Genomic DNA, 12,500 nt, shown 5'->3' with positions numbered 1-12,500 from the left:
CACAGTACCTCACTGTCATCCCAGGACTGTATTTCTATGTCTTTTGTTGTTGTTAGGGAAATGAATTATAGTATAAGAACACAAATCTTACAGCTGGTTCAGACAATTATAGTTTTCTTGTCTTTTACTTACCAGTCAATCTAGTTTACCACCCTCACCTATTGTCATAGGCTTAGGGAAGGGACCAAAAGAATGAGATTGCACGTACAACTGGTGAGAATGAGTTTCCTTAGTAGGATGAATTGGCTCATCCTTGGAGCTAGGGTAAGAAGCTCACACATCCAAAGGAAACTCAGAGTACAGCTGCTGATCCTACGCTTAGAAAGGAGCTAGTTGACCATAAGGTTAAGAGTAGCATAGAAAGAGATGTCTGGACTGCTGTGATAAACTGCAGAAAAGATTTGGATGGTAGGACTGACTTCTTAAGTTGCTTAGACATGCACAAAAAAAACATGTTTGTCAAACTCACCGAACACAACTTTCAGGCTGTGTTGATCAACAGACGGAACGAGATGCTCAGATTTATATAAATAACAACTTGACTTTCCCAGCCTCGTTGGCGCAGTTGGCAGCGCGTCAGTCTCATAATCTGAAGGTCGTGAGTTCAAGCCTCACACGGGGCAGTGTTTTAAAAAATAGAGATACAAAAATCAACGAGGAGACATAGGCTATACTGCTAAAGGAAAAGAGTCAGGACACCCGCTTCTATAAAAAACATAGAGCTTATGACAAAGGAAAAAAACTAAACATACCAGACTCCCGAGCTGGGCAGTTCTCTTGTGAACCTATCACTACACCACCATTTATCTTTGTTTGTTTGACGCTTCCCATTGTAAGTCCCTGACACACTGCATCACACTCATCCATGCACACGTTCACCACTGAATAAACTAGCAAGCAAATGAAGTGTATTATCATTTCTTTTTTATGTTTGCAGTTACACTCTTGGTATTGTGTTCATCAACCAGCTCTCCCCGTAATGTGTCACTGCTTCAGTGCTCGGTCATGACACAATGCACCTGGGCTTGATTAGGGCCTTTGTGTGAATATTTCGATGTCCACATACTTTGTTTAGAGTAGTCAGTGAATATTTTAATTATTTTATTTTTTCCCTAATTGCAGTTTATGCCACATGCGCATGCGTTTTTAGATTAATGGGAAACAAATGCAAACTGTTTAAAGCCGGGTGCCAGTAGATTTGTGTAAGAATTTAGCTGCTGCTGAACATTATAGCAGGGGGTTGAAATCTGATCTGGGAAAGAAGCAAAAAAGTAGGTTGTATATCAAATGTTCTTCACAATAACTTTTAGAAGAACAACAGACCTCAGTCTTGTTCAAATGCAACAATGATTATATAAATTGTTCCTGTTAAGCCTACAAACTCTATTAGAATTCCCTTACTGCTAACCAGATGATCATATACTCATAAAGTTTTACCTTAGTTTCAAAAACTATTGAAGGAAGTGGGGGTCTCATTAAAATAGGGGAATGTTTGGCCTTGAGTTATTGTTTATTCATCAATGAATATTCTTATGAAGAAGAAGCTGATGTCCAAAGCAAATAGATTTCCCTACGGTTAACACGCCAAGTAAGGCTTTTTAAATGACTGACAAAGGCAAGAAAAGCTACAGAAGCGTGCCCTGAGGCTGTGTGTTACCGTGTGTTGTAAATGTCTCCCATGTGGTTTGATTTGATACATTTTTCTTCGTGTAATGAGAATAGAAAGTTCGGAGAAATGTGTTATTTTGTTTTACTTGCCAGCAAAGTTGCCTGGAAAAAGGAATTTGGCATTAGTGATTTACTAGATTGGGAGCTTCTCAAAAATGGCCCAGCACATACACACCCTCACCAAAAAAAGAAGATTAAAAAAAAACTGACATATTTATGCACAGATGAATGAACCTGCTCCTGTTGCCACAATCCAAAATATCCTACATAGCAAACGAGAGAAGAACCAATTAAACTAAAAGCCTCAGAAGTCAATTAACATGTCTCACAGCACAACTGAAAATGAGTTTGGTACACATACATTATAACCTGCATATTAGTTTCACCTGACATCAATTAGCAGCATGCCAGATAGTGCAGACAGAATCCAACCCACCATTAGGATTATCTGGACTGAATGAATGGGCTCATTAAGCACAATAAACTCTCTCACAACATAATGTGGGTGTCTTAGTGTGTGCGTGTGTGTGTGTCTGTCTGTCTGTCTGTCTGTCTGTCTGTCTGTCTGTCTGCGTGCGTGCGTGCGTGCGTGCGTGCATGTTTTTGTGTGTTCTTGTGGGTATGTGGCAATTACTCAAGGACAGTGGCAGTCATACAGGGATGAAATACAAATAGAGGAAAAAGGAACATGGGTTGAACACGTGATTGTGAAGTGTATAGATCCAGAATGAACCTTGTAGTATTTTTGCTTGAGTTGAGTGTGAGGGCTGAAGAACCTTGAAAAGCAAAGCATCTTCCGACAGAGCAGAATAAGTGCAGAAGCAAAGTAGTTTATCAAAAGGGGCAAAGGAGGATCTAGTCATTTGGGATGTTTACAACTCATTATTATGAGTTATCGTACTCCAATTGAGAAGGGCAAATATTTACTGAACCTAAACAGAACAAACATGTCAGCTTGTTCACATTTTTCAACAGCTAATCAAGCTTCTCTTCCTTTGTACAAAGCAGAGCTTCAGTGTATGTGTCCGTTTGTTTATCTCAACATATGCACACTTAAAATGTGTGCCAGGTCAAATGTGTGTAATCATTGATGTGATACTCATATCTAGGGTCTGGGCAAGTTACAGTAAAATAGGAAAGAAAAAGAAACCTTTTAAATTATCAATGAAGATGGGACACATTTCTAGAGCAGCTGGGTGCCCACTTTGTAGCACGATTATGTTGTGAATAATAAATACATTTTTGTAGTCCATGGAAGTACAACGGTACTGAGCTCAGCTCCAGCCCACTTAAGCACATTGATTGAAAATATTTAAAAGTAAAAAGCCCTACAATGAAACACTTACCCAGGGCCTGGGTGGCAAACGCTGCCATAGTACTCTGCAGTCGGTCTGGTCTGACTGCCTGAACCAATAACAGCTGGGGAGAGGAGAGCAGAAGAAAGAAACCGGTATCACTAAAGGTCAAACCCACTCATATCGTACACAAACTTGACAAATCCAAAAAGAAAAAAAGTAGCATCCTTTAGATTTGGATGCTCCTTTTATTATGTTTTTCAGAGCATCATTTGAAAAGTAAATGAATAAGTCAATTGGTTTGACAAGTGGCTTCTGTCTTGCTCATGCTTTGAAATGAGATTAGCTAAATCTTTATTCAATCTCAAACCACATGTGAAGGGTGTGCTCAAGGGCACAAGCCAGCTGTTTTGCTTTCTGTTCACATCACATCTTCTCCTTAAGAGGGAAAGAAATGAAGATTTGAAAAGGCTTTCATTAAAGTTATCACACTAAAAACTAGCAAGAATTTAGAGAGCAGTCACTTCTGCCAAAGCAGCATTATCTTCCAAACGTATTGTATGGTAAATAGGGTAAGCATTAATCAATAATAATTAGAATGTTTTGGAGAAATACTGTTTACAAATATTAGGTTTTAGTACAGGAGGATACATTCTGCAAATTCCCATCTGCACAATGTGAATAAAAGTAATGGGAGCTTGAGCAATATTTGCAACACGAAGAGCAAATTGGAATTAACATTGTATATATAAACAAATTAGATTCTTAAGAGTGGCAATCAAAAACTGTTTTGCAAAAAAAAGCAGGAATGGGGACGGCCTACGCTGACGGATTGCATCTTGAAACAACAAATTCAGAGGAACTTTTGTTGTTGCTACGGTACGCCTCAATGTATGCTTCATTATTAAATGTGTTTTATAAATGGCAGCACGATCTGCACTTAAGCTTAATCAGTTCTTCCCTGACCCAAGTGCTAACTTTACAGCAGACTTGACTCAAATCTGCTGACTGACAGAGGAACAATAACATACACTGAGATTATAACATTGTTTTCTTGGCAGAGGAAACAATACTATACTCTGTAAATTATGATAACCATTTGGCTGATGAAGTGAATGCTTTTTGATTGATAGCTGACCTGCTGGAAGGAAGTAATCTTCTTGGCAATGGAGGATGGGATTTCCTGCTCACACTGCGAGCTCTGCGAGAAGGACAGCCAAAGGTCTGAGTCACTCAAACTTAGCGACTGGTAAAGGGCCGGGAATGTAGTCTGTGAAAGAGTTCAAGTTAAAAGGGTTAAAGACAGGTCAACAGAACTGCTTAGCTGGCATTGTCTTTGAGTCGCATTAAGTTATTGTTTTATACGTCCACTGGTTGTTGGAAAAGTCAAAATAATTGTACATCATGAAGTTGCTGAGTTGTTATATATGGTTTGAGTGTGTTAGTCTGTGTACATCTGTAGGAGTATCAATGCGTTTACTTTAAAAATGGCCACGGCTCCTTGTCTCTCCTGATCAATCCAAGAAGGGAACTCCTACAGAGAGAGGAGAGGTGTAAGTGAGTTACAGAAGAAGCATTGTGTTTTCCCAGAAAAGAAAGCTGCTCTCTTACCTCTTTCTTAAACATTTCTCCTACAATGGATCCAGTGAAGACATCCCATTCCTGCAGCAAAGGGTAGTGTTATCATTACAGCAGGTCCAGAGCTAAACGTAGCTTATTTAATTTGTCACTGAATTTTTGAAATATGCTAATTCTTCCAAGATACTTACACTCTCCTGGAAGAGTTCAGGGTACATGCCTTTCACAAAGTGCATAGCAAACATCAACTGGTCAGCCTTGAAAAGAGAGAGAAATAAAAGGTTGAAAGATTGATGGAATATGTCACATACATGTATGAGAACCTGCTGTGCTCAAAACCCAACAACCAATAAAGAAGAAACAAAATGTTAGCAACTCTTCCAGGCTGACACACACACACACACACACACACACACACACACACACACACACACACACACACACACACACACACACACACACACACACACAATCTTTTTTTGTCATCCACTGGTGGAATTCGTGAAAGACCAGAAACAGCAAAATAATCAATATACAGTATATATCCCACCCTCAAAGAGAAAATGAAAGGCAGTGACCAAGAATATGCAAGGCTTTAAGTAACTGTAGAACAAAGAGAATATAAAAATAAAGAAATCAGTGAGTTATAATGCAGACGACACATATACAAACATCTTTAAACCCACATATAATGCCATCGTTTTCTTAAGAATCCCATAAACAAGAAAACCTTATGTATGCTGTTAACTATGAAAAGATATATAGAAAGAAAGACTGACACATAAAAAATAAACCTGTATGTAAATCAGGTTTGACAGTAACAACATTACTGCAGCACAGCATACCTGCATGTTTTCTTTACTGTTATACACAGTTTACACAACTCAAAGTTCTTTTTCCTTTACATACAGGCACTATTAATTCTGCTGTGTGAATGGCACAAAAACGCATTCAAATATTGTCTTATCTCTGTATAAAGTTACAGTATAAATTACACCTGACTAACATGTTTCACTTCACAACAATACCATAATACCTATTCACTGAAGGTAATAACAGGCTGTGTAACTAAGAGCATTCACATTGAAATGCGTTCACACTGCTTCGGTGCTGGTCATGTATATTCATGTGCATCTCATTTTATGCACTTAACAACCGGATGGCGAGGACCACCAAATTAGACATAGTGTGCAATTCAGTAATACCTCTCAATGGGCTTTTGTTAAGTGGCATTAAGTCAAATGACTGAGGTAATGAAATCAGATGGGCTATTTACATTAGCTGCTAATGCTACCAGATGTGGGCATTGCTGACAGGTACATACAGGAGATGGTAGCTCAACGGAGAAAACCTCTACTGCAAACCACAGTGGCTATAATCATTCAGATGCGCCTAATGAGCAGTTACTGAAATACACCATTATTATTGATGAAATGAAATCCATAAACCAGTGATTTGGGCTCCCAGTGGTCTTTTACATCCACCTGAGAGTGTGTGTTAAACTAAGTACTGTTAGCAAGAATACTTATTACGCTTGAGGAATAGTGCAATAGTGCAATTTGAGAATGCAATCCAATCTTGAGCCTCCTGTGTTCAGCCTACGTTTCTATTCATAACCAAGCCACGTGGGACCCATGTACACCAAATCCCATGACCCACAATATTCCCGTGTCAAGCTGTTTGCACAAGCTGCCAGCATGGGACACGGGTCAGGTAGTGTGTCACATAAACACTCACACCCACAGGCCGACACATAATATATATTTTTTCTTTTGTTTTTGAAAGAAATATGATGGATGTCTCCTGCTCACACTGGATTCAGTCATTCGCTGGTGCTTTCTTTTCCCTCGCAGCATTTGTAGGGATCAGCTCGATGCGTTTTCAATTTACAGTCTATGTTTTACTGTGATAAACATTCAAGACTTTAACTGTAAGTGTAAGAGAATTGTTAATCAAATAAATTAGTTTAATACAAATAGGTTCATTCTTTTCTTCCGAAGGTTTCTAGTCCTATTATGCAAGTGTGTCGAGTTTTATAAACCCTTTTAAGTATTTATGTCTATCTTCCGATCCTCTAAATGTTGTTGAGAAAAAAGCCGTTTCATTGTGTACCTTACGAACAGCTGTCGAACCAGCTTGAGCACCAATGAGGCTAACCTTCAGATTGCATTTGAACTACAGATGTTTTACTACCGTGCCCTCTTTCTGACCTTCTCCATGGTTTGTTGATGTCTGTATGATTTACACCAAGCTGCCAAGATCAACTCCATCAACTGAAGTGACAGTGGGCGCAGTTGAACCGAGAGAGAGCCGAGCCATATGAAATGACTGATCCAACAAAGAGTGGCACAAAGTCCCGTTTTTGTGTTTATGTGTGGATCTGTGTGTGCATGTATGTGTCAGAGCCAACAGAGTGCAATGAGAATAAAAGTTGGTGAGAGTTTGTGTGAACTGCTGTCATAGTGACACGTTGTCAGGACAGGAACCAGTACAACCTGGAATATGTCACTCTTTTGGCACATCAACTCAAACTGCTGCATGTAAGAGAGGCTTCCTCAGTCTCTGACACACAGTTAACCTCCTGAATGCTTATTCCTGCCACCTCACACAGCAGCATGAATAAGGACCCGACATAACAACGGTAGACATCCATTCACTGTATATTAAACACACACAGATATGTGTCTGAGTGCTTTACTCTCAGAGCGGATTCACAAAGAATGGATTGTAGTTACTTTTAAAACCATCAGTGTCGCATCGCTTATGACCGCTATCTATAATCGTGTAACAGCGCAAACACAGCAATGAAGTTTTGCAGTGGGATTGCCCTTTTTGCATCTGATCGCAATCATCCATGGGGCAAAGTATAAATCGCTCGAGGCCAATGCGTTTATTCAGAGAGCCACCCCGAGTCAGAGGTCTCATCATGGGGGGGCTGCGAGAGTCACATCTCTATATGTCCCGCAGGCAACTAAAAGAAGGTCGAAGGAAAGCCAAGTATTTGGAATAAAAGGGAATAAATACTTATTTATTAGGTATTTTTACCATTTCTTTCCTTCTTTATCCTTTCGGCATGTATTTTCAAAACGACATGTAACCTTGCTTTATTCATTCCTTTATCAGGACACAGCTGTCATTGCATCCAGTCCTTGCATTCCAAACGAATGAGTTTGAGCCTCTGAAGACCCAAATGACTTTACTGTAACTGCATGAGGCTGTTTGATCCGTTTGAAATCGTCAGTTTTTGAGGTGAGGCTGATTTGCATAGAAAGGGGACAATTTTGCACACCAAGTATGCATATTATCTCATTTATATACATTCAAAAAAGCCCAGGAGCAACGAGGCGTTATTTGTTTGACAGCACAGTAAGGGGTGCATTTCACTCTTTGCGAGGTTTTTGACACTTGCACAATTTATTTTTGCTACAACAGCTGAGCAATTATTTTGTAAATTCTCCCCTTACTGTATATATATTCTACTCAGTGTCCACCCATCCATTATGCTCTTTAAGGAAACATTTTCTCAGTGGATTTCTCTATGAATTTTTCTAAAGGCCGGATGTTTGTTTTAAGGCACAATAGTTGCATAAACCAGACAAAGACTACACACTGTTGATTCTTAAGCACTGACTTCATCATGGTCAAGTTACACTTCATGTCAATGCAGGGGGATAATATACGTAAATATATCATTTATGTGTGAGATTTTCTTCATATTGGAATGTTACGATACGATAATACTTTATTGGTCAGATCAAATAAAGTCCAACACCAACATAGACACCTATCCAGACACAATACATGAAACACAAACAACGAACATTTAACATAACATCGCAATCACTGAGAGAAAGCTTTTTCATGACCCTTTAGCGTGCATTTGATCTGGGATTTAGCTCTGTATTTACTGTGAGGATTGACTGATGTACAAAAGGAGTGCTTCAGTCTGACCTTATGGAATCGTGGGACCCTGAATGTTCTTTCAATTATGTTTATTTCCAACTTGAAATTAATTGTAAAAGGTACAATTATCATAAACATTAGGTGAGAGCATCCAACCAAAGAAATGCAATGACACTTTTTAACAACATAAACAATCTGTGTTAAGCCCCTTGAGGGAAATCTGTGATTTGTGATATTGGGCTATATGAATGAGTTGCCTTGATATGATCTGTACCAGATGTCCACCTGCATTTTCAAGAAGCACATCCAAAATGGATCACCTATATTTCATTCAAATATACCACTATATCATTAAGAGACTGCTATTAGCCTAACATTAGTATTTCACAGGCACATCCAGGAATTGAACACTGAAAATATTCCTCTTCAAGACATTTACTAGGTGAAAATAAAAGCTGGTCGAATATAAAACATCTCATTATAAGTCAAATAACATATGCTTAATAATCTTACACACATACACATATAAAATAACATAAAAAGAGGTTCAACAGTCTAAATGTGAGTAACCCTGATTCCTAATCAAGCTTCTGTGTGGGTAGCCATGCTCAATCAATACCTGATTAAGCTGAATCAATTCTGTTCCTAGTGGAATTGAAAACATACAGAACAGTCTGAGTGCCGACCACGGCTATAAAAAAGACATTCTGAAGATATGGGATGTTTGTTTTTCCTACAGATGCTTTGGTATAATATCCTCCTTCAAATAATTTGTTCTCCCATTATCCCTCATTCATTTTTGTCCTCTCTTGCTCATTATCCACCTATATCTTTCCACTGGACTCTTTCTCCCGACTATCCTCTCTCCCCCTTGAAGTTATCTCTTCTGTAGCACTACGGGGGGGGCTGGCAGGAGCACTGATAATGTAGTCCAATGTTTCCTCTCTGCTAATGACTGGACTGCTGCTGTCAACACACACGTGTGTGTGTGTGTGTGTGTGTGTGTGTGTGTGTGTGTGTGTGTGTGTGTGTGTGTGTGTGTGTGTGTGTGTGTGTGTGTGTGTGTGTGTGTGTGTGTGTGTGTGTGTATATATAGACATTTTATTTATTGGGATAAACCCCTTGAGATGCACCATCTCGTTTTCGAGGGGGTCCCGAAAATGTGTGTGTGTGTGTCTGTGTGTGTGTTACTGTGTCCTACTGTTGGGTTGATAGCCTGTAGACGTGATCAGCAGTTAACAGCCTCCCTATCTCTGATTGAAACGCACGCACACACACACACACACACACACACACACACACACACACACACACACACACACACACACACACACACACACACACACACACACACACACACACACACACAGAGAGAGAGAAATTACATTTACCATTCACTGCCCGATCGATGCAATGACTGCTCCATGTTGGTCAACATTTGACACTTCATTACTGTGTTGGTTGCAGTGGTCTGAGTGTGTAAGTGGGTACATGTATTTGTTTATCTGATTGAGCGTTTGGTTTAAACAATCAATAAGGATACTACACTACTACAACTTTGTACTACAAAGTGAGAGTAGATGTACGGGAGATTAACCAACTGTGGTAAAGAAGAAAAATAAATACATCAAAAATAACTAGATAACCCAATCAGCTGAGGTAGCTGTTGGATTTGACTTGTTCTCTCTAGCTGTGAGTACAAAAGTAGAGACATTTATTTGGTTCATGATGGGTGATGTGTTTTGGGCAGTTGTTATCATTTGAATCAATTTAACAACGAGCAACAAGGGAAACAAGTAAAACAGTTGGAGGTCTTCTTCCAAACAGATTGATGTTGTTTTGCTGTGAAAACCCATCTGAGGTTTCTTTGTTGTCACTATCCTCTCATCACCAACACAAATGACCAAAGGGACGACTGGAATTTTTAGAGAGTCCTGAAACCACATTTGTCCTATTTCTGTGTGTAAGTGTGTGTATTACCTTGAAAAGAGACCGGCACACGTACTCATACACCATATTCTTCAAGCTGGCGTCCAAAGCAGAGATCCTGGCCTCAGTAGTCTCTGCTTCCTAAAATAAACACAAAAACACGCATTCATGAACACAATAAAAGAGGGAAAGATCATAGAAAGATGCGGCTCCTAAGATAATGTATGAGAGACATGATATCAGAGATCTAAAGTGTTATTTCTTAGCTTTTAACAGAGTGTCTTTGTGCTATATAAGAGCGAGGTGTTTGAACAGCTCGAAAATATTAAGGACAAATGTATTCAAATGACCTTTTAAGTTAGGCTGCGACAGCCTAAAAACTGACAGGGAACGTGTATAAATACAAAAACATCACTTTAATACCAAAGGTGAGACCAGAAAAAAAGATAAAAACTCAATAGCAATAGTTAAACAGAATAATTCAAGCATGGTAATTGGACACAAACAGTAAATGTGAGAGAAAGAAAGGGCAATTTGAGTTGGATTTCTCTTGTTCTGTCTCCTTTAACAGTTCAGCATGTCTTTTACTCATGTTATCCTGCCTGGATGTCTGTCTTGTGTTTTTTGTGCTACCCTGTGTATAAAGTACATGACGTAAACATTTTATGTATCTGCTCTTGTGTTTGTGTGTGTGAGCTACAATAAGGATTTTTGTATGTGTTATTTCAGACATGAGAGGTTCAAATTCTCATCTCGATCTCATTTGCAGCTCATGGAATATAAACGCAGCCATGCAAAACAACTGAAACAAAGAGAGATAGATCGTTCTGACCACAGTGAATGTGTCCACAAGCCTACCTTCACACAAACACACACACACGTGACACTGGTGAACAGCTGCTGCCTGGTGACATTCTTGGATGACAGCACTGGCTCCAACAACCCACACAGGATTTGGGGAATTAGTGCTCAATCTTTTGAACCTACTGTCTGTGTGCCTATGTGTGCATGTTTGTGAGAATGTGTGTGTCCTGTTTAACAGACAGTGTGTTGAGGGGCTCAGATGGAGAGCAGCAGTGTGATAGACACACCATGATGCTCTGCAGCTGCACAGGCCAGACTCAGATAAACTGGCTGAAAAAAACGAGCTGAAATAAATCGAGCTAACCTGATACAAAAGATAATCGAAAAAGTTGAAAAAAAAGGAAATGGTGTTAGGTTTAGCTCATACAAAATGTGTGCTGAACTAAATATACCAGAATATATTAGACATATTAGATATTAGAAGCCCGATTTCCATAACTAACACAAATCACATGTTGAATAATGTTGCTATATGAGTTTATATACCTTGTGGAAAGTTACTGCACCTGTCCAAACAATTGTCACGCATACCCTGAAAAATGTTGATTGTCATCTTACATTTTGTTTGTGTACGGACATAACACAACAACAGATATAAAGAATGAATTAGTAAGCTTAAGAGGAGGAGGTTATCTGAACTTTGTTTTTCTTTATGCAAAGCTAAGCAGCTGCTGTTTGCAGTCTTATACTTAACAGATGTTTACAAGGGCATACACTTTCCAATCTAACTCGACACCACAAAGAGATTTTGTTTTTCTCCTAACAAACCAAACTATTTATTTAAGTTGAATGTATGCCAGACAAAGCCCCACGTGTGAGGTCATCAAACTCATAAGCTTTTGATAACCTGGATATGTTTGAGTTAGCCGGTTGGCCTAATCCAAAACATACGCGCTCTCGCTAAGCGGTACTACGACGATCAAGTGGATCGCTCAAGCCAGCCGTGCCCTATCTAGTTACAGTGATGCAAATTAGTCGCTTTTCGGCGCCTCCCGCTTTTTTAACGCTGCTTTGGGTGGCTTGTGTAATTCGTGGAGAACCGAAGAGTTTTTCGTTTTGGGGGGGGGGGGTGCGGGGTCTGCTCAAGTCCGTCAGTCCGTCCGTCCGTTACTTAAAAACGTTGGATGACCTTAAATTCTTTTGATGGTTAAACACGGGACAAAAACTGAAGTTATTGTACTTGGCCCGAATGAATCTACGAAACATATCTAAAAGTGATATCTAACTTATGGATGGCATTAATTTGGGCCTTCCAGTGAACTG

At 39.4% G+C, this 12,500-nt stretch overlaps 1 protein-coding gene and 1 non-coding gene across 2 annotated transcripts in view; one reads left to right on the top strand and one right to left on the bottom strand.

Moving 5' to 3' along the window:
- Nucleotides 1-12,500, bottom strand: part of LOC104942166 (cytoplasmic dynein 2 heavy chain 1-like) — a gene marked incomplete at both ends in the record, with an annotated part of 29,572 nt that overhangs the window by 3,826 nt on the left and 13,246 nt on the right. The window contains 6 exons of the mRNA XM_010767365.1: nucleotides 3,015-3,087; nucleotides 4,102-4,233; nucleotides 4,444-4,497; nucleotides 4,575-4,625; nucleotides 4,733-4,798; nucleotides 10,425-10,514. Coding sequence (XP_010765667.1) covers nucleotides 3,015-3,087; nucleotides 4,102-4,233; nucleotides 4,444-4,497; nucleotides 4,575-4,625; nucleotides 4,733-4,798; nucleotides 10,425-10,514 — 466 coding nt within the window. The remainder of the gene's footprint in view (nucleotides 1-3,014; nucleotides 3,088-4,101; nucleotides 4,234-4,443; nucleotides 4,498-4,574; nucleotides 4,626-4,732; nucleotides 4,799-10,424; nucleotides 10,515-12,500) is intronic.
- On the top strand, nucleotides 551-623 carry trnam-cau (transfer RNA methionine (anticodon CAU)). Its single transcript has one exon. It is a non-coding gene; the product is annotated as a tRNA-Met (tRNA).

This window comes from Notothenia coriiceps, unplaced genomic scaffold, assembly GCF_000735185.1.
Source record: "Notothenia coriiceps isolate Sejong01 unplaced genomic scaffold, NC01 NC01_scaffold00004243, whole genome shotgun sequence".
Taxonomy (NCBI): Eukaryota; Metazoa; Chordata; class Actinopteri; order Perciformes; family Nototheniidae; genus Notothenia; species Notothenia coriiceps.
This window is presented reverse-complemented; position numbering and strand designations above follow the sequence as displayed.